Source organism: Spermophilus citellus (assembly GCF_964194105.1).
Source record: "Spermophilus citellus genome assembly, chromosome: 2".
Classification (NCBI taxonomy): domain Eukaryota; kingdom Metazoa; phylum Chordata; class Mammalia; order Rodentia; family Sciuridae; genus Spermophilus; species Spermophilus citellus.
The window spans coordinates 129402805-129426077 of record NC_138183.1 but is presented as its reverse complement, the minus strand read 5'-3'; the positions used below and the strand labels follow the sequence as shown (position 1 = coordinate 129426077).

At 33.9% G+C, this 23273-nt stretch overlaps 1 protein-coding gene across 4 annotated transcripts in view; it reads right to left on the bottom strand.

Moving 5' to 3' along the window:
* Window positions 1-23273, bottom strand: part of ARHGAP32 (Rho GTPase activating protein 32) — a 283976-nt gene that overhangs the window by 153218 nt on the left and 107485 nt on the right. For 3 of the 4 annotated variants that reach the window (XM_081280998.1, XM_081281001.1, XM_081280999.1), the window contains exon 2: window positions 6256-6364. In XM_081280998.1, coding sequence (XP_081137124.1) covers window positions 6256-6360 — 105 coding nt within the window. In that variant the 5' untranslated portion in view covers window positions 6361-6364. Of the gene's footprint in view, window positions 1-6255; window positions 6365-13055; window positions 13165-23273 lie in introns of those variants that run through there. The other variant, XM_081281000.1, reaches the window with a different exon arrangement.

Here is a 23273-nt window from a genome sequence, read left to right as displayed (position 1 = left end):
GTTGCTACAAATCCTCTAAGTAGTAAATGAATGCTCATGGGGCTAGAACTAAGAATATGATGAATATGCACATCATCTGCATAGCAATAACAGCAAAGAACTGAGAGAGAGGAAGCATACAGATAGAGTACAGACGCCAGTTGAGGAGGAAATAAGAGAAGCAGGGTTGAAAATCTTCAGGAAGTAATCTTCAGAAGTAACTGAGTTTGATTATGGGCATGTGCATATGTGTGGTAGGGGTAAGTATTCGCAGGGTATAAACAGAGTTGACAAAGCTGAGCAATGGCAATTTCCATACTTTAAAAAAAATTTGATAATCTGGAAGTTGAAATTTTATCACTTGTTTTCATGACTCCAGTTATTAGCATACTAAACATTTTCAGCCAGAACCATTTATCAATAACTTTATGTGCTCAAACATGACTGGGTTTTAGACCTGAACTCTAACCACATACTAAATTTAATGATGAAAAAGGAAACTGTACTGACCCAAAAAAATTTTTTTTTGAAAATTAGCAGGATCTATTCTGAGAACATTGAAAAGCACTCACATCAATTCACACTGCTTATCACACCACAAACTACACTATTAAATCCCAATTGAATAGCATTTCAGTTTCCACACACATTATGAAACACCAATGCATACACATATCATGAAACTCAGTCTTTACTAAACCATTTTCAATATTAAAAATAAAATGAATACAGAAACATCATTATGATGGTCCTATAATGATCAAAACGTGAAAGAGCCTTAGACACATATACTTTTCAGATTTTTTTATGTTACTATTTATTTAAAAGATCCTGTGATGTGAGACCCTGTCTTAAAATTTTTTTTTAATTTAAAAAAAAAAAAAGGCTAGGGATATGGTTCAGTGGTTGAGTGGGTTTAGTCCCTGATACTTTAAATAAAAAAAAAAAAAATCCTACTATGTACTTACTGAATGACTTCAATATTAAATAGTTGAAAATAATTTACTTTTAGTAATTTAGAGAAACTCTACAAGTTTTTATTAGATTTCTTTATTGTTTGTTTCTTGGCGGGGGGGGGGGGGGGAGTCTGTTTTAAGAAACAGGTTCTCATTATTTTGCCCTGGTTGGCCCAGACTTCTGGATTCAAGTGTTCCTCCTGCCTCAGCCTCAGAAATAAATGAAACTACAGGCACACAGCACTACACCCGGCTTAGATTTCTTAAAATACTTATTTGATTATAGATTTATGAAGAATACCTAATCATAAACCACAAAAGGGCAGAGCCCTATTTTAGGATTTTATTGCTGTTTTGATTTTGAATATCATTGTATATAAAATTCCTTACACTCTTAAAATTCAAATTTTCTAGCTCTCTTTTAATAACGTATATTTTAAAAAAACTAATATTCTAGCTGCACCATACAAAGCAGTAAAAATTTGACGTTTAAGTCCTATGTATTTATTTATTTATTTATTTGGTACTGGGGAATAAATCCAGGGGCACTTACCACTGGGCCACATCCCCAGCCCTTTTTTGTATTTTATTTAGAGACAGGGTCTCATTGAGTAAATTAGGGCCTCAATAAGTTGCTGAGGCTGGCTTTGAATTGGAGAACCTCTTGCCTCAACTACCTAAACAGCTGGGATTACAGGCATGCCCCACCATGTCCAACTTTGCTACACTCAAAAATTAGCTGCATGGAATTGTTTTGGGGAAACATTTTATGTGAGTTTCTCTTAATAATGAATTTATTGGGCTGGGGTAGTGGCTCAGAGACAGAGCGCTTGCCTCACATATGTGAGGCACTGGGTTTGATCCTCAGCACCACATAATTAATAAAAAAACAAAATAAAGATATGTGCCCATGTATAACTAAAAAATTTTTAAAAGAAGAATTAATCTCTCTCTCAAAGTGATATTTCACTTAAGTTATTATTCACAGAATGGTCCCAAACTTTCTCTGCTATTACTTAGTGTTTAAAATGAACACAACTTTCTAGAGATAGGTTAGTAAAATAGTGCTTTATAATCTCATTTAATCCTTTCCTGTACACTTCCTGTAATCTGAGAATGTATTCTTTATTGATTGTGATACTTCTTTTCTTTAATGAAAGAAGGATAACAGCTCCTCAAGGAGCTTACACATGAAGAAATTGCAATGTAAAAATAAGAAGATAACAAGGCATTAAAACTTGATATAAACAGTAATTTCCACAGCTGCTTTAGATAAATCAGTATGGAATTCAACAATATCACATGTATACTGCATGCATTTTAATACAAGAGAACAAACCACCAAATAAAAAATAATGTGAAGTTTCTTTTCATTCAGTGTATTTGGCAGAGGTAATAAAATTTATAGAGAAAAATTGTGAAAGATATTTAAATGGGCAAAAAATATTCTGACTATCCTTTCATGGAATGGTGGCAGCTTCAGGATTACCTGAATCAATAAGGGTTATGGGATTTTGTTTGTCTTTTGACTATTTACAACTCTGTGGAGATGGAAGTTGAACTATAGAAAACTGATAAAAATAACCCATGTAATTTCTATACATAAGAAATGCAAATTATTTTCAGCAGAACTGACCAGTTTTGCATCCATTTGCATGTATTTTAGCACATAGATCTATAAAAGGTGCTCTGGATCTCTGAACCAGTTTTAACACCTGAATGATTCCTTCATTAATTAACGAGTTAAATATCTTTGGCATGTATTCATTCTACATTTGTATAAAAGACATGGTTATATCCTCTTTTTAACCAAATAAAATGAATACAAAATGATCTCTACCATTCCCCAAAGGGCAAGTGGGAAGATGGACAAATTCACGATTAATTATACTAATACAATGAGTTAAGCATTATATTACAAATATGAACAGCATAGTATGAGAAGAAAAATAAAATTAATTTCTCCCTAGAAGGTTTAGGGAAGCCTTTCAATTTAAGCCTATCTCTTAAGTTACAACGTATGACAAAGAAGGGACCAAATAACTAGGGCAATACAGCCCACCACCTGTCCTCATCATAAAGCCCTAAGCTAAAAGTAGTTTTACATTTTCAAATGTTTTGGGGCGGGAGGATCAAAAGAAGAATGAGTATCTTGTGGCAGGTGAAAATTAACATGAAACTCAAATATCAAGTACCCATAAATAAAGTTTTATTGGAACACAGTCACGCTCATTTTTTAATGTATATTTATGGCCACTTTCGTGCTATAATAAGAAAGATGAGTAGGTGCAAAAAAGACCATGTGTCACTCTCATCAATTTACACTGCTGCCTGACACACTATAAACTGCAGTATTAAATCATAACTGAATGTTTCAGTTTCCACATATATTGCTGTACCACATTTTAAAAAATTAATAATACAAACACATCATGTAAAAATAAGAAGAGATAAGTGGAATTTGAATGTCACACTTGCAATGAACAGAGTAATATCAATATCCTGTTATCAAATTAGGTGATAAAGCACTGTGTTTATTATGAAGTAACATTCCAGGAATGCTAAAAGAATAGAAGACAGATACATCAATATTACTAAACTATGAACTCATCACAATATTCTCCACTCAGAGGAAAGCAACACTCAGAAAAATTTTTAAAATTCTAAAAGAGTACATCACCATGCAGAATTCTTCACAAAAGCACCAAATGATAACATTATAACCTAAGCAAATTTCTAAGTAACACATTTCATCGTCAAGCAAGAAAATCCATTTACCAATGGTAAATTATGTTTTATAGCAGTAGTCAAATAAATGTATCCAGAAAAAACAAACTGGTTTACTATATAAATCTTTCGGTGAGAGTAGTTGCTCAAAAGGTTGAGGACATTGGTAGTAACATCAATAGCCAACTAGAAAAACAGGGTAAATGATTTAAAATGGTTTTCATTGACTCTTAGTAGGTTCAGTTGTTAGTGAGGAGGCAATGCTAAGTGTGAAGTGGTTGAAGAGTTAGCCTCCTATGAACATGGTACATCTAAAGAAGAGAACACTCACAAACAACATGAAAAAAACATGAATTCAGTATAACATGATCTGAAATCTACTAAGATACATTATTACTAATTTTGATAAAAATCTGTGTGGAGCAGATAAATGCTTAATTTGACATATTTTTAACTTCTACTACTGAACACTAAAGTGCGTTGTAACTAGTTTTTGCTACAGATTTTACATTTCCCAATGAACTTAATCTAAAATTGCAAGGTAAAACATAGCTTATATATAAGAAATACTGTGATCAAGTTATCTGAATGACAAGTAGTATTCTTAGAATTATAAGTAATCACAAGCTACTGTACATACTTGCCAAGCTATCAAATGTTAAAATAAGAAGGGAGAATTTTCATTCCCATACAAATTTGCAGTGATTATATTTTTCAACCTTAACTACAGGCACAGTAGGATTTTTCAGACCACAATGCAAGTACAAAATAAATTTTAATATTGCAAACTCCAATTAATAGTTCAATCAAGGAGTTTTCATTTAACCTTCAATTGGAAGTGATTAATGCAAAAAGGTAAATACAAAGAAGAGACTCAAACAGAACCCTACAGATACTTTCCAAGTGATGAAAATGCTCAATTAAAATCATATGCTTATGACCTGATATCAGTATTTATAGAACCTATCATAATGAAAAGAAATTGAAATATAAAAAGTCTCTTAGATCAGCATGATAGATGAACATTTACATTAAATTTTGATGATAGAGATACTAACTTTGACCCAAAATTATGTAAAATGTCTTCTCCCACAAAAAAAATTAATAATAATAAACCTAAATCACAAAAAGTTTTAAGAAATTAAACAGATAGCTCAAACATATCTTGTGGAATAACACTGATGACTTTTTCAAAAAATCCTCAACAAAACCACTTTTCTAGCAACTCAGTAAATGTATATTCCATTCTTCTGGCTAATAAGAACAAAAAAAACTGAAGTCATCCTTGACATCTATTTATCTCACATTTCTTTGCTCACGTTTGTATCCATTAAAATATATGCAGAATCTAATAAACAACTCTAACCATATTTACTACCATCCTGATTCAAGCTACCAACTCTGCTCTCCTATGATAACAACTTTTCTAAATAGTCTCCTTACTTCTTCTTTTGCTCCCTGAACTTAATGCAAACTAAGATTTCCTTTAAAATTTCAAGCCAGATCATGTTATTCCTCAGCCCAAAATCCTCAGTAGCTTCCATCTCACTCAATGTTACACTTTTGTTATGAGGTATCCTCCCAAAGCTTTGGTGTTACTGAAGGAATATTCAGAGTTCAAATGATTGTACTATAAGAGCTGTAACCTAGTCAGTCCATCCTAGTTTGAATGGACTTGGTAGTAACTGTAGGCAGGTGGGATGTGACTAGAGGAAATGGGCCACTAGCAGCATGCCTTGGAAGGGTGCATCTTCCCTACAGCCTCTTTCCTCTCTGCTTCCTGATCCCACAGGAACTGAGCAGCTTTCCTTTTCTAGGCCCTTCCCCCACAATGTGCTGCCTTAACTTGGGCACAAAGCAATGGAGTCAGCAGTCTAGTGACTGAAAGCATGAGTCCCAAATAAACTTTTCCTCCTTTAATATGTTCTTGTCAGGTATTTTGGTTATGGTTTCATAAAAACTGACTAAAATCCTGCATACACAACGAAGTCCTTATCAATGGATTGCAAGAAACCACGGGATCTGCTTTCTACCTACTTAAACCATTTCTTCAACTTCATCTCCTCCTCTTCTTACCCTGAAGCATTCAATTTCAGTTACACTGTGTTACTTGTGTTTCTTCCATCTTATTTTTTAATCCTTTGTCATAGTCTTAACCTTGTTCTTCCACTGCTTAAAATGATGTGATCCCAAATAACACAGTACTTACTTCATTACATCCTTCAGGCCTCTGCTCAAATCTTACTTCCTCATAGAGGCAATCTGTGGCCACCCTATGTAACCAGCAATATTCTTTCACACTATATCCTACCACTCTATCACCCTATTATTCTCCCCAGAATCTAGAGCAGTGCCTGGATTCAAGTATTTGTTCAAAAAGTATTTCCTGAACAAATAAACAAGCCCCCCAAAATTGCACTTTCTTCTGTGAGTATACTTCCCCAGTTCCTTTTATTTGATTCAAGTATTTGTTCAAAAATTATTTCCTGAATAAACAAGCAAAAAAAAAAATTGCACTTTCTTCTGTGAGTATGCTTCCCCACTTCCTTTTACTTGTATAAGTACAGTGTACATATGTATAAAACTGATTTACCATTGCACTAAGTGTTTCTTCCCAATCAGGCCGCTCTCGAGGGTGAACATTTCTATGCAGTTCTGGAACAAAATCATCCTCTTCAGAATGTACTGAGGACTTCATCTTCCTAGAGATTAAAACGAGAGATGCTGATAAGAATTTTCATTTCTATGAAATCTTTCCAATAAACACAATTCAAAGAGGAGAAAAATTGTGTTTGATTTTAGGCTTACTTAAAAGAACTTAAAACCTCAACATCATGTATATCCACAAGACTGAGATCCTAATTAGAATAAGATATATTCCATGTTTATATAAATATGTCAAAATAGATTCTATTGTCATGTATAACTAAAAAGAACAGAGGAGAAGAGGAAGGAGGGGGAGGAGGAGGAAGAAGAGGAGGAGGAAAAGGAGCAGGAGGAGGAAGAAGAGGAAGAGAAGCAGCAATTTAAAATGGTTAGCACCAACCCTACATTCCTACGGCTTTCAGAGATCTCTTATGATGTACCAAACACCTGAATTTACTCCAGGAGATAAAAATAAGGCTTAGAGCTATTTAACTTCTTTGATAGATGGTAATTATATATATGAAATAATTTTTAACTATTAAACACAATATAAAGCAAGAAAAAATTTCCAACAGCTATTATTTACTTGGCATCAATACCTACAGAGCTGTGCTAAGCTTAGTAAAACTGCAAGAGGAAGAAGAAATAAGGTATTTCCAGTACCAATCTATAGAGCAGAGAGCATTAAACCAGCACTCTCAATGAGAACAATTCTGTGTGCTGGACAACACATAAAACTATTTGTACAAAGGTACAGGAAAGCAATCGATCCAAGTGAGATTCCCAAGATTATAATCTTTTTTGTTTGTTTGTTTGTTTTGGGGTTTTTTTTTTTTTGTTTTATTTGTGTGTTTTTTGGTACTAAGGATTGAACCCAGGGGTGCTTAACTACTGAGCCATATCCCCAACCCTTTTTCATATTTTATTTAGAGACAGGGCCTTACTGAGTTGCTTAGGGCCTCACTGAGGTGCTGAGGCTGGCACTGAAGGCACGACCCTTCTGCCTCAGTCTCCATAGCCACTAGGATTACAGGTATGGACCCCATCACTTGCCCCTGTACCCTTTTTTAATTTATTTTTTGATACTAAGGATTGAACCCAGAAGTGCACTCAACCACTGAGCCACATCTCCAGCCTTTTTTTATATATATTTTATTTAGAGACAGGGTCTCACTGAGTTGCTAAGTGCCTCACTAAGTTGCTGAGGCTGGCTTTGAACTTGAAATCCTCCTGCCTCAGCCTCCCGAGATGCTGGGCGCCCAAAGATTATAATCTTTGAAAGGAGGAAAGCCCAATGAAGTAAATTCCACATTTAATCATTATTTTATATAAAAAGAAATTTCTGAATCAATGATAGAAAAGACAGCCAAGCATAATAAAATAATCTCAGCAGGCTGAGGAGGTATAGATTATACATAGGGATAATCAAACCAGATGGGGAGTTGGTGTAAAAAAAGACTTGTAGAGAAAGAACCTCTTAAATCATTAACAGCTTCCCAAGTTTACAAGTATGTAGTCAAAGACACCAAGAAAACCATAAGAAACTAAATAAAAAGTCTAGTAGACACAACAGTCCAGCAACATTGAGAAGACAGAAGTTGACAAGCCCTGCCAAGATAGAGGAGCACTAAAAACCCTGAGCCCTCAACTCAAACTCTACAAAAGCAGTATCTTAGGAGGAAGGACAAATAAAATTAAAAAAAAAAAAAAAAGAAAAGAAAACTCCACTAAGTCTAAAACTAAGCCTTGCAAGATCAGAAGTTCTAGAGGAAAAATTAGCTCTCTTTAGAGGAAAAAACATTCCCCAGACTCTTCTTATATCAAGTAAACATTATGAGTCATGCTTTAACAAAAAAGGTAGGGGGGCGGTTTGGGGAAACAAAAGCAAAACAGAGAGATACACAATTAATTCAGATTTGAGCCTTACCAGAAAGGGATGTTAAAATGGCTATGGTGCATTTGCAGGGTCTATTTTTTTTTTAATATTTGGCAGAATATTCATACATACAGTATAACTTATTCTATTTAGGTTCCATTCTGTGGTTGTACATGATGCGGAGTTACCCTGGTCATGTATACAAATACAAGACTAGGAAAGTTATATCCAATTCATTCTACAGCCTTTTCTATTCCACTCTCCCTTCTTTCATTTCCCTTTGTCTAGTCCCAAGGATTTCTATTATTCCCCTCCTCGGCCTCCCTTGTTTGGGGTTAGCATCCACAAATCAGAGAGAACTTTTGGCCTTTGGTTTCTGGGATTGGTTTATTTCACTTAGCATGATATTTTCTAGTTTCATTCATCTCCTGGCAAATGCCATAATTTCATTCTTCTTTATGGTTGAGTAATATCCCATGTTACTATATACCACATTTTCTTTATCCATTCATCTGTTGAAGGACACCGAGCTTGTTTCCATAGCTTGGCTATTGTGAGTTTTAACTGTAAACATGGATGTGGCTGTGTCACTGTAGTATGCTCATTTTAGGTCCTTTGGTGTAGACAGAGGAGTGGGAAAACTGCATCCAAGCTTTCTAAGGAATCTCCATACTGCTTTCCATAGTGGTTACACCAATTTGCAGTCCACCAACAATGTATGACAATACCTTTCTCCCCACATCCTCACCAACACTTATTGTTACTTGTATTACTTATAATGCAGCTTCTATTATGATGTACTAAGCTATAAACAGAACCACACGAGTCCAACAAGAAGAAAAGGCAAAAATCATATTTTCTAGAATACATCATATAAGTGAAGTTTCAGGGCGGGCAACCAACTAGTCTCTGCTCTATAGAAAGTAAGCCCTCTCCAAGATCAGATGGATTACAAGTAATTACTTGCCAGGGCAAAGCAAGGGGAGAGATACACAAACTGGTAATTTCAGTTAAATTTAAAACATTTATGATTTATACATTCAATAAAATGAAAGAGAAAAATAGATTTTAAGATATGAAAATCAGTAAAAAGAGATAAAAAGATGAAGAATTTCAACAAGAGAATTGGAATCTGTTAAAAACAAATGTTCATTCTAAGACTGAAAATTATCTGAAATTAACTCACTAGATGGAGTTAAATGGACATGGTTAAAGGGAGGTTAGTAAACTGGAAAAGAGTAGAAAATAATTATACTGAACTATAAAAAGAAAAAAAGGAGAAAAACTGTACAAGACAACATAAAAGTAACTAAATAAAATGTCTCACATGTCAAAATTGTTGACTCAGAAATAAATGATATTGAAATAGAGACAGAGACAAAAGAAGTATTTTTAAAAGAAAAGACCCAGGCATGGTAGCACATTCCTGTAATCCCAGCTACTCCCTCAGGAGGCTGAGGCAGAAAGATCACAAGTTTGAGGGCAGCCTGGGCAACTTAGTGAGAACCCTGTCTCAAAATAAAGGACTGGGAAGCCCCTCACTCATCTAATATGTGAGGCCCTGGATTTAATCCCCAGTACTGCAACAAATAATGGTTTTTAAAATACATAAAGCAAAATTCGAAAGAACGAAAAGAAAAGTAGATAAATCCATACTCAGCTGACAATTTTAACAAACCCTTCTCAGTAACTGGTAGAATAAGCAAAAACAATCATGATATACAGATACAAACAATTTTCCAATTTCAAAAATTCCAATAAAACATTAAATCCAACAACTAGAGAATGCACATTCTTTCAAGCTCACATAAAACATTTACCAGGAGATTAAATGCTAGACAATGCAACTCTCAAAAAATACAAAGAATTTAAACTATGAATTACATACTTTGTAACAATCACAGAATCACACTAAAAAATCAAGTACTAGAAGACAACTAGATATGTTCCCAATGTCTAGAACTCAAGAAACACAATTCTGAATTACTCACATCAAATATATGATATCACAGTGGAAATGAGAAAATATTTTTATCTGAATGATACTGAAAATAGAACAGATACAAATGTGTGGGATACACGTAAAGCACTATTTAGAGCAAAATTCATAGCTATAAATGCCTAACAATGGAAATAACACAAATTTAAAAATCAATATACTAAGTTTCCACGACAACAAGCTAGAAAAAATAGTAAACTAATTCAAGGAAAATGTAAAGAAAATTTTTAATTAATAATGAAATAGCAGATATACAATAGAGGAAACAAAGAAAGACAAAAGTTGATTCTTTGAAAGACTAATAAAATGAGTAATCTCTAAACAAGACTGATCAAGAAAAAACAGAAGAGTTATAACTAGAAAGTCTACAGACGTAAAAAGATTACACAGTCTATGGACAAAAAGATTCTCAGGATTATTATGATCAATTTTATTTCAATGCAGTAGAGAATTAAAAAATTACCTGAAGAACACAATTCACTAAAACTGAAACAAGAAACAAAACAAAAAAACTTTATTCTCAGAACTATGAAAAAAATTAAACCTGTAAGAAACTCCAAGCCCAACTGGATTCACTAATGAACTGTTTAAAACATTCAAGGAATAAAAATTAAAATTCTTATATAAATTCTTCTGGAACATAAAAATAAATACTTATCAACCCATTCAATGAAGCCAAGTGTTATGGTTTGGATTTGAACTGTCCCCCAAAAGCTCCTGCTAATGCAGCAATATTTAGACGTAAAATGATTGAATTATTCAAGTTGTGACCTAATCATCCTTATTTGAATGGACTGAGTGATAACTATAGGCGGGTGGGGTGTGGCTGGAGGAGTTGGGTTACTGGGGGCATGCCCTGGAAGGGTACATCTTCTCTGTAGCCCCTTTCCCTTCTCCACTTCCTTATACCACTATAAGCTGAGGAGCTTTCCTCCACTGGGCACTTAACCCTATGATGTGCTGCCTCACCTTGAGCCAAGAGCATAAGAGTTGGCATCTATGGACCTGGTACCTCTGAAACCATGAGACTCAAATAAACTTTTCCTTCTCTGAACTGTTCTTATTGGATATTGTGGTCATAGCATCAAAAGGCTGACTAAAGTAGCAAGCCAATCATTATAATGAAAGTTGATAAAGATATTACTAGGAAAGAAAATTGCAGGTTGGTATCATGAACACAGCTAAAAAAAAAAAAAAAAAAAAAAAAAAACTCCTAAGCAAAATATTAGCAAATCAAACTCAGTAATATTCAAAAAGGATATATATTGACCCTGTGCGTTTTGGTCAAAAATGCAAGTTGGCTTAACTTTCTAAAATCAATCCTTGTAATTGACCACACTATTAAAAATGAAAAAAATTACATATCATTTCAATAGGTAAGATTTAATACCTGTGAATGAATTTTTTTTAAAGAGAGAGAGAGAATTTTTTTAATATTTATTTTTTAGTTTTCAGCGGACACAACATCTTTGTTTGTATGTGGTGCTGAGGATCGAACCCGGGCCACACACATGCCAGGCAAGCGAGATACCACTTGAGCCACATCTCCAGCCCACTGTGAATGAATTTTAAAAGTATTTTAATGGACATTACTTTAAGAACATAGTTAACATATTTAAAAGTGAAATACTGAATGCTTTACAACTGAGATCATGAATAAGAAAAGAATGTCTTCCACAACATTGTACTTAAGGTCCTACTAAGTTTAAAAAAAAAAAACAAGGAAAAGAAAAATAAAGGGCATAAAAATGCAATAGGAAAACTAAAAATTCTCATTATTTAAAGATAACATGATTTGTACACAGACAACCTAAGACTTTACAAACAACAGAATTGATATGATAATTTAGCAAGATCACTGATTATCTAGTCAATATGGAAAAAGAATGAAACATATTCTTAGTAGTACATGCAATTACTCATTATAGTAACAAATATGTCCATCAACAATACCTAACTTTTACTATTCTTCACAAAATACACAGAACTATTGCTGTCTTTTAATAAGTAGCTAAATTTCATAGATATTTAGCAACAGAAGCCAGACATAAGTATGTGCTATAATTTTATTTACATGAAGTTCAAGAATAGGCAAAATTAATGATCATAACAGAAGTCAGAATAATGGTTTGAGAAAGGTACTAACTAGGAGCGACAAGGTTTTGTGGCAGACTAGAAAAATTATCTAAATTGTGTTGTGTTGTTAGTACTTGGGTGTATACTTGGGTACATACATATGTATAAATTTACCAAGCTGTACATTTATAATTGGTAGACTTTATTATATGCAAGTTATACTTCAATAAGTGTAAAGTAAAAGTTTATTGGTAAATGCTACACATTAGTTTAATAGTTATAAAAATTATGTTTATATATTACTGTGCCATGAAATAATGAATCAACTCCATAAAAACTTAGTATCTATTTATTGTCTCTTTTGTTGTATGCTTTTATAATTAAAGACAAATATTGGTCCTGTAGTTTCAAATACATTTTTATAAGACTTTTCTATAAAACATCTTCCCACTTGAACCTGGTGGATATATGGAATCAAACAGGAAAAAAAAAGAAAAAAAAACACTTCCCTCAAATACAAAGATCATGGTCCTTTCCATCTTGCAGCTTCTCCTGTTAAAAAATTACTTAAACAATTGAATCTTTGACACACATTCATTTTATTTTTATGAGATTCTTGTTCGTGTCTTTTAAAAACTTATACTTAACAGTTTTGACATTCCACAGAGATATCCAAGTGAATTCCCTTTTGAAGAAATACACCACATTGCCCAGAATTATATCTCAATGACTATACATCCCAGGCACATCTTTTCTTAATCTTTGGAGCAAATTACAAGCAGCAATAAAATTGTACCTTCCTCTTTTTTATTCTCCCATTCTGTGTTTTGTGTATTTCTTGTTCTTTATCAAGTTTGCTTCTGCTCCTGTGACAGTTGTGGCAATAAGCTATTCCCCACTGGTGGCAACAATGAGTCAAAGTCTGGTTTAGGGTCTGATGCTTGGCAGATACATACAGGCATTGGTTCTGTCAGAGACAATAGAGAGTTTGGTTTGTTAGTCACTTTTGGACTTCATAAAGAGTGTCTCCGATTCACTAGCGAGAGGAATAGCTCTTTGCAATATGGCCAACTTCGTGAGCTTGGTGTTCTCTGCTTGTTTTGCCTGTGATTGAAGTAGTAAAACTCAAGCTGCAAAGTTTCTGTGTGTGTCAGTGTATTTGTAGCTGATAAAAGCCATTACCTGGCATCATTTAATATAATCTACTAATATGCTAACTTCAGAATATGTTAGTAAATTAGACTGCTAAGAGTTTTAAAATATAGGTGCTCTGTTCGGGCTAGTTAATACTGGTTAATAAGGTTTTACATAAACCTAATATTTCCAGTATTCCTAGAAAATAAAAAAACAGACTTATAACACTGGGGATAGCTGTATTTGTGGTGAAAAGACAAAAAAGTTTGCTGAAGCCAGTTGGAAGTGCATTTTGGTCACTTTGAACTGAAAATATCTGATATACTATAATTCTTAGTAGGCATTACAATTTTAGCAACAAAAATCTAAAAGACATGAGAAGGTATATAGTATAAAAAAATTTCATCACATCATAATCTTCAATCTGTCCTTGTCCTACCCATTAAATTACCTCCTCCCACAGTAATCAGTTCCTTATACTCTTTCAGAATTTTAAATTACTCATATATAAAAGAAAATATCAACACAAAGAAAAGTCTAAAAACAATGTGCAAATATGCTACTCCTTATTGTGTTTACGTACTCTTGTGAGCCTTGCTTCTTTCTAATATTTCCTGTAGAATTTTCCATCAACATGGAGAGCTGTTTTGCTAGTTTGGGGTGTTTTGTTGTTGTTGTTGTTGTTGTTTTCTGTGATACTAGGGATTGAACCCAGGGGTACTGTATCACTGAGCTACATCCTCAACTCTTTTATTTTCAATCCCCAGGACTATGAAAAAATACACACACACACACACACACACACACACACACACACACACACGTATGTGTAATATGATATATATTTTTTAAATTCTCCATTTTCCCAAGTTTTATATTTAAAATGTTTTGGTGTCATTTAATATACTTAAATCTCTGATCATTTATCATTTGTCCTAGGTATGAGGTAGAATTCTAGGTTTATTTATTTTCCACAGATGTATATCCAATCTCCCCCTGCCTTCATTTAATGAATAGTACTTAATGTTTCCACTGGTTTAGGGAAGCTCACTGTACCACAGCTAAATTTTCCTATGAATGTGGGTATGTGTGTGCTTTCCATCCTACCCAAAGTGATTTCTCCTCATGTCCTGGCACCACAGATTTTAATTACTGTGACTTTATACCACAAAGTCCTCTATCCCTACCCTCAATTTCTTTCTTTTCTTTATTTCTATCAATGTATTTCAAGATGAATCATCTAGTTTTTTTAAAAAGCATTCTTATTATCACATGAAAATTTCAAATTAGCTTGAACTAGTACCATTATCATGCTGCATAGTTTTAGCTCTGAAAAAGGTATATTTTTCATTTGTTCCTGACTTCTTGTATGTTCTTTAGTAAGAATTTCCTTTATTTTTTACATAGATTTTAAAGGTCCTTTTTAATTGTATTTCTGACATTTTATCTTTTTGGTTTGGTACATTTTTTTCTAGTATATCTTCTAACTGGTTATTGCTCAATACACTGTGATTAGCCCTGTTTTGCATTGCCACTTCTCAGTCACTGTCTGAGATAGTAGACCATTTTTCCTAGAAGATTCCACTTTCCAGCCTGAAAAGGACCACATAGCAGCCACTCACCTCCCTAGAGACCCACCAGACAGGAATTATATTAAGATTCTGCCTCACAGAATATTTCCTTCAGAGAATTTTCATCTTAAGTGCCAGAAAAAACTCAGCAATGCAACTTCCATCCCAAGACAACTCTCTCTTCCACATCTCTGAAAAATTAGTAAGGTTTAAAAAAGGGAAAATGAATCCCTAATAGAATGGTATGGCTGTCCTCAGGAAACCAAAGACTGATAAACTCTGGAAGACTAAAAGCAAGTGAGGATCATGTAAACTAATAAAGAAAAACAGAGGTTCAAGTAGGCTACACCTCAATCCTCCCCACAATAAAAAAGAAGCTTGTTTGCAAGGTATTAATAACTGGGAAATTACTCTTTAAAGAAATCTGACTGGCAACTAAGGGTTCTAAGGAAGATGCGTGTATCTAAAAGAAGCAAGGCGGAAGCTATTATGTAACATGGGATTATGAAGAAAACATGGGACAGGGGGCACAGAGTGCAAGTATGTTTTACTCAGGAGTTAAAAGCACATGCTCTGGTCAGTCAGAACAAACAAAACATGAACACTGAATGAAAGCTAAAAAAAAAAATCCTAAATTTATTAGATGGATAAATACATAGATAGATACATAGATAGATCCAAATATGAAGAAGCCTTAAAAATGATTATTCTATTTGAATTTGGAAGAATCAAAAAGAAGACGGAGCAAGGCTCTAAGCAACTCAGTAAGACCCTGTCTCAAATTTTTTAAAAAAAACTTAAAAAATAAAAAGAGCTGGGGATATGGCTCAGTGGTTAAGCACTTTTGGGTTCAATCCTCAGTGTAGACAAAGGAAGGAAGAAGGGAAGGAAACAAGTACAAAAATACTTCAAACCACAAAATAAAAATGTAAAGAGAAATTTATAAAGAAAGAAAAGATTATGGAGACCTAATAAGGAAAAAAAAAAAAACAGGTTCCACAAAGAGAAAACTTTTATAGAAAGAAGGCAGTAACTAAATTACTAATAGTAAATAACAAAATTTCTTCTTTAACACAAAAATTTGACTCTGTAGACCAAAAAAAAATCACTGAACTCACAGTTGAAAATGGATGACAAAACATATGTAATAAATTTAACAGATGCTTACACATATTCAGGCAGAAAGAACAAGCTACAAACTGCTAACTTGTATCTTGAACATCCCCAAAGACCCACAGATTGAAGACTTGTTCCCAGCCTGTGGTACTACTGGGAGGTGGCAGAACCTTTAGAAGGTTGGGCCCAGTAGAAGGAAGTTAGGTCTCTGTGGGTGTGTGCCTGAAAGAGATATTGAGACCCCTAGCCCTTCCTGTCTTCCTCTTTGCTTCCTAGCTGCCATTAGGTGAGCAATCTTTTCCACCACCTATTTATTCTCCACCATGATGTAGTTCCTCATCACTGGCCCAAAAGCAGCAGGTCATGGGCTGAAAAAGCAGTCCATGGACTGATAAAAGCAGACCATGGACTGAAACCTTGAGCCAAAATAAACCTTTCCTCCTTTTAGAATGATTTTCAATTCAAATATGTTAGAGCATTGTAAAGTTAATACACGAAGGAAAAGATGAAATAGATTGCTATTTGAGTGTATACAAGAAGTCAGAGGACATCACCCACAGAACTTATCTACAAAAAATATTCAACAAACTAACAACCTAGTAACAAATGTTCTGGAACAGACACCTTAAGATAGGATGTACTGAGGATAAGAAGAAATAATAATGTGCTGAATGATGATATACATAATTATATCTAAATGAATGATAAAAAGAAAATACTACAGTATCTCAACAAAAAACTAAGGTCTAGGGGTGGAGTTGAATGGGGATAAGCAAGAGTTTCAAAAGTCTCATCTTAGGGGGACAGAATTGAAAACTAATTAAAGTAAAATATCCTAAAGATCTTATTTGATGAGGAAGGGAAGAGAAGAGAAAAAGGGAGTTAAAACAGAAAAAAAAAATAGAGTAGAAGAATTATTTAATTTCAAATAATAACAGAGAAAATTCAAATGAATATGGAAGGGAAAATTAATCATCAATGAAAAGTAAACATATAGCAAAACTTCCAAAATTAAGTTTCCAAGAAGGTTTTGCTTATTCTGATGATAACCTTGCTAAGCTAGTCACTTGATAAATTTTATTTTAAAAAGAAAACATGGACTATGTCATATTTATAAACAGAACTTCAAATGTGTCAGAGATTTAGGGCTGGGATCGTGGCTCAGCGGCAGAGTACTTGCCTCACTTATATGAGGCACTAGGTTCAATCCTCAGCACAATAAATAAATAAATAAATAAATAAATAAATAAATAAATAAATAAATAAATAAATTGTGTCCAACTATAACTTTAAAAAAATTATATGTGTCATAGATTTTAATTTAATAATGTTGAAAGTACAAGTGACCACTTAAGGGTAACTTCAATATTTAAGCTGAATGCAAAGATCAAGGAAAAACAGGTTATAAGGGTTTTAAATTTAAATAACCAATTTAATAAACCAGGAACTCATATATAGTTTAATATAGTTGCTCTGCTCCGAGACCCCCTCCTGAACATCAAACACTCAAATAGACAGATGTTAAGAAAGGCCCACATTGGACTCCATCCCACAGGGCTTAATTACTGAAATACCAGGAAAGTCTTGTACAAGCATGCCTCATGGTTAAGACAGATTCATTTCACAAATTATAAAGACAGACCAATGGCTAAACTCCAGTACTACATAAAATTTTCAAAGATTAAGGGATGTTCCCATCCAACTCTGTTGATTACAATTAAAATCATTATTTTTCTAACACTAATAAGGTTATATTGAGTGTGTTAAAAGAATATTTAACAGAACTAAAAACTATTTAACTAAACTAACTCCAAGATCTTATCTTCAAGGTTATAAAGCAAAGAAATACCTTGGTAAAGTACACACCATTTTTGATATTGTACATAACTGAATTATTAAGAGTGAAATGCCCATGAAGAACAATCCACATACAATGGTCCTGGGTATGATATTGTTAGATAATATATATATATATATATATATATATATTTTTTTTTTTAACATGGTTAAGTGTTAATACTAACTCTCCATTTTCCCATGCTTATAAAAACTGGTTAGGAATCCCAAAATCAAGAATTTCTGCAGAAGACAAAAGTGTCACAGTAATAAAAGCAGGGATCTATGAAAGAGCTTCCAGAGTTTCCAGGTGAATTAGCCATTAAAGTAATCATCCTAGAGGAAAGCAAGAACCCACAAGAAATGTTAATACTATTTTCCAGGCCCTTATTATCTATTTGGATTGAGTAGTATCTTCTAACTTGTTGCATCATTCCAAGTAAGAAGAGAAGTAATAAAGAACTCAGTCAACCAAGTGCATCAAATATTAGTCCTATAATGCTACAAACCATTAAAGGAATTCCCCCCAAATTTAAAGCATGCTCATCACCAAATCATCCAGCTTAATTGGAATCAGAAGTTTCTCTTCTCACTTAAAACTGATTCTTAAAAGCAGATACAAGTGAAAACATGACTGAGGGATTTGGGCTTCTATAAATTAAAAGTACATAAATTGTAAAAACACAGTTCAATTATGCACTATATTATCCCTGTTTCAAATGCCAGATTGTCCATCAACCAATAACATGATATTAAAGAACATTAAACACGATGATATTATAAACTTAATGATATTAGGCATCAGGCTTAGAAATTGAATCTTTAAAGTTAAGGCAATATTGTGTTCATGACTTTTATGTTATCAACATATTCTGTACATCACTGTGCAAAGAAAAGCTTCAAAGAAAGAATATGAAAACCAAGATATCAAGCTATGGAATCAACCTAGGTGCCCTACAACAGATGAATGGATAAAGAAAATGTGGTAGACATTCACAATGGCATATTACTCAGCCATAAAGAAAAATGATTTATGGCATTTGCCATGAAATGGATAGAACTAGAGAATATCATGCTAAGTGAAATAAGCCAGTCCCCAAAACCCAAAGGGTGAATGTTCTCTCTGATATTGTGGATGCTAACACATAACAAGATAGTGTAGGGAGAGGGAGAATAGAAGCTCAATGGATTAAATAATAAGGAATCAAGGGAAGGGAGGGCATGGGAATAAGAAAAGACAATAGAATGAATCAGACATAACTTTCCTTGTTCACATAAGAATCTACGACCAACTTAACTCCACATTGTGTACAACCACAAGAATGGGATCCTAACTGGAATAAGTTATACTCTGTGTATGTCAAAATATGTCAAAACACACTCTACTGTCATGAATATCTAAGAACAAATTTAAAAAACTAAGAAAAAAACTAAAATATCTAAGATAACTAAAATTTGACTCTACTATGACAATGTGAAGTATGTGACTCATGGAGCCATAAATTCCTCATCTGGAAAATAGAAAAATATTTACTTTATAAGCTTGATAAGCAGCTCACAGATAAATTACTGTATTTACCATATTTGGCCTAGGACATTGCATGTAATAACCCCTAAATAAAGGTTTCATTTCCAAGCCAGTTGTGGTGATATACATCTGTACCACCTAGCTACTTGGAAGACTGATGTGGGGTGATGACAATTTCAAGGCCTGTTTGGGCAATTCAGCAAGATTCTGTAGTGGAGTGGAGAGAGGGGTAGAAGGGGAGAAATTGTTCATCCTTTGAAGAATTAATACTTTTTTTATTTTCTGCTTTATATTGCTCCTTCCTGTTTACAGGAATCCTCTAATGTTCTTAAAGACTACTTATTACATTCTAAGGAGTCTAAATAGTCTAAGAACTATTCTACCAGAGTGATAAGAACAGATTATTAACTTCATAGTGCACATGAGAAATCACAGCATGGGAGGAATAGAGGAACTCTAGATAGGGCACACGGATGGGAGGGGGCAGGGGGTTAGCAATGATGGTGGAATGTGATGGATATCATTATCCAAAGGATATGTATAAAGATATGAATTGGTGTAAACATACTTTATATACAAACAGAGATATGAAAAATTGTGCTCATTATGGGTAATAAGAATTGTAATGCATTCTGCTGTCATGCATTTAAAAAATAAAATCAATTTTAAAAAAGAAAATGAGATATCTGCAAGTCAGTAGTAAAACTTTGAATGACTGCCATGAAAGAGACTAGGCAATGTCTTACAGTGCTAGAAATAAGAATATCTTTTCCTTCAATTATGTCCAAAAATAAAAGATATTCTAAAAGCTAATGGACAAATATTAACTAAAGAACAATATACTTCCTCCCAAAGCAGTGGAGGCTGGCACTACAGGAACCTACTTTCTATGTGCAGGATGACTTCCCTCTCCTAGCTATGAGACATGGTGCTATGAGTAAATTTAAAACCTAGCTTAGAAGCTATTCGGGGAAAGAGTGCACAATGTTTTGCACTCATCTCATTAACTGTGTGAGTGCACACATGTGCATGTGTACAAATACAACCAACGTAACAGTTTGAATTAATAGGTAACTAGCACAAATTTTAAAGACACATTAAAATTCTGTTGTATATCTTTTAATTAAAATAATTTTATAAAAACAACTCTCATACAACACCGAGTTTACTATTTAGCTTTCCCAAGTTACAAATGCAGTTCCTCCTATCCAACTCTTCACCCTCTACACCCACATGCATTTTTTCTGTTGTGCATTTCTACAGGACATACTGTAGATGTTGTGAAAGCCCTCTGCAGCCACATTTCCTCGTGCCTTACTGCTTAATAGGTGAGAAACACTGCATGAAATCTGGCTTTACCCACATCTCTTTCTGGCATTTGTATATAAAATAAAATCAAATCTGAAAGAGATATTCGGTTTGGGAGAGTTATGGTGGTAGGAAATATAATTGTAAACAGAAAAGAAATTCCTATGGTATCATAATTTCCTAAAACAATGCAAATTCTAGCTCAGTTTCTCAGAATAAATATGCTGTTACATATTCCCCAGGAAAAGACAAACTCAACCTTACACAGATTTGCTTTTAAGTGTCAAAAGAAAATCCCAGAGAGACTGAAGGTGCTTCACAAATAAATCTAGCATTACAGTACCAAATCTGTTGTAAAGCAGCAATAAAATTAAGTTCCAAGTTGTTTTTTCCTTTGACAAATATCCCAAAATAACTTAAACAAATCAGGTTAAACAGTTTCCATACAAATAAAACAAACAAATACTGCTAGTGAGAGACCATATTAAAAATGAGGATCATGTGTAACATCAGAACATCTTGGAAGATTCAAGATTTGATCAAAGATGAAAGGTTTAATGAAATTATGGGAGAATAAGAACACTGAGACAAAAAAATGTGCTAATAAAACAATTCACTTTCATACTTTGAACATCAATTTATTCTTTTAAATTTTGAAATAGACTTCTCATTTATTTTAACCCTTAATTAACAAATTCAATGTGGTTACCAAGAGTTCCTAATATTTAATCCATCCTATCATTAAAAACAGACTTTAAAAGATAAACTCTGGATTAAGTAATCCTTGAACTTGAGACTCTTTTTGAACAATAAACATAAAGACAGTATGTGATGAAAATCATACCCCAAGCAGTCATCATAAAATTGTAAAAGATTTTTAATTGCCCACTTGGGTGGCAGTGATAATATGTAGCACAAACTTTAAATTTCATCCAGAGATTTTTTTAATGCCTCCGAAAGCATCAAGTATGAAAAAGAAGAGCAAGAATATTGCCTCCTAAATACTGTAATAGTACAACAGAAATAATAAACTGGCACTGTTTCTATAAGATGGTAAGACCTCTTTGCTAAACAATGCCACTAAACTCTGAGGGCTGCTTACCCAGGTGGTATACTTGAAAACTTTAATTGTAAATTACTACAAGAGAGTTTAAAAAAAATACAGAAAGACTTGGGAGTAGAGTAATAAGGGAGTAAGATATCGGGTCAGAGACACGAGTAAGGATCAAAACCATAAAAACCAAATTTTACTTAATCAAAATGTTTCACATATACACAAAAGACAACAACCTCCAACAGGCAGACACACACACATACACACAGGAACACATTATAAGAAAAAGATGATGAAAAGTCTATTAGATACAAATTCAGATCAAATGTATTAGATACAAATCAGACATAGGAAAGGGTAGCAGTTCATTCTGAGTCTCTACTTGAAATTCCTGAAATGCTACTACAAAACCTGTCTAACACCTTCTCTTCCTGGTGTTCTAACAAGTCATTGAAAATGCATTTTACAAGCTCAGGGCAAGTTATGGAATGAGGAATGCTAGATACAACTTGAAACCTGTCCCCCTCACCCCAAGCCTTCCCCAAAGAAAGGAAAGTCTTATTGAAAAACAGACTAAAATGCAGAAGATGGATAAGAGGGGGGCAGGCAGAGGGACAAACAATGAAAACAAGAGAGTGAGAAAAACAAATTTCTAATTACCTGAAAATCTCTTCCCTTTCTCCTTCTTCACCATCTGTCAGTTGAGTTATAACTTCAGAATCCAACCAAAAGACACTGTCATCTCCTGAGGTACTACTCTCACTTTCCATCTCCATCTTGTATTTAAAATTTTAATCCTCAGGTCATGGGATAAAGAACATCAATATTCAGGTAGTTCAGCTCTTCTGATGCACACTCAGATATGTGGCTGCTACACCAGTGGTAAGTTATGGTGCTGGCTTCATTACAGACAAGGTAAGACAGGAAATCCTGGGCAGCACACTCACTGCGTCTGGCTGCGCACCTGTCACACCTCAGACCCTCCCACTGCCTAAGGCTCTGTGACCTAGATACCCAAAAGCAGAGTCCAAATGAAGGTGGGTTTCCATTCACTTTTAATAACTATTTTTCTCTTCTCAAAGTTTTTAGTTGGTAAGTTGAAACTAGGTGTTTTCAGAGAGCACACTTTTATTTATATCATTTGGTGATCTCACAATTGAGAAAGTTAAATAGAAAACTAGAAAAAAATAACTTCACAAAAAGGCCTCCTGGGCCAGGCACAATGAGAGGCACAGTTACAGATCTCAGGGAGGATCACAATTAATAGAGATATGCCTTGGCTAGAGACCTGCCCACTTTACTCATGCCTCCAAGTGTTACTCCAGTCCTTCCTTCCTCTCATAATAACTGCCATGTACACCTCTGCTCAGGTATCCAGAAGAAGACAGAAAAGCCCAGCTTGTCCACTGTCCAGTAAAGAAAAACATAAATGTCACAAGTTGAAATATGTTGACAATTACATAAAAT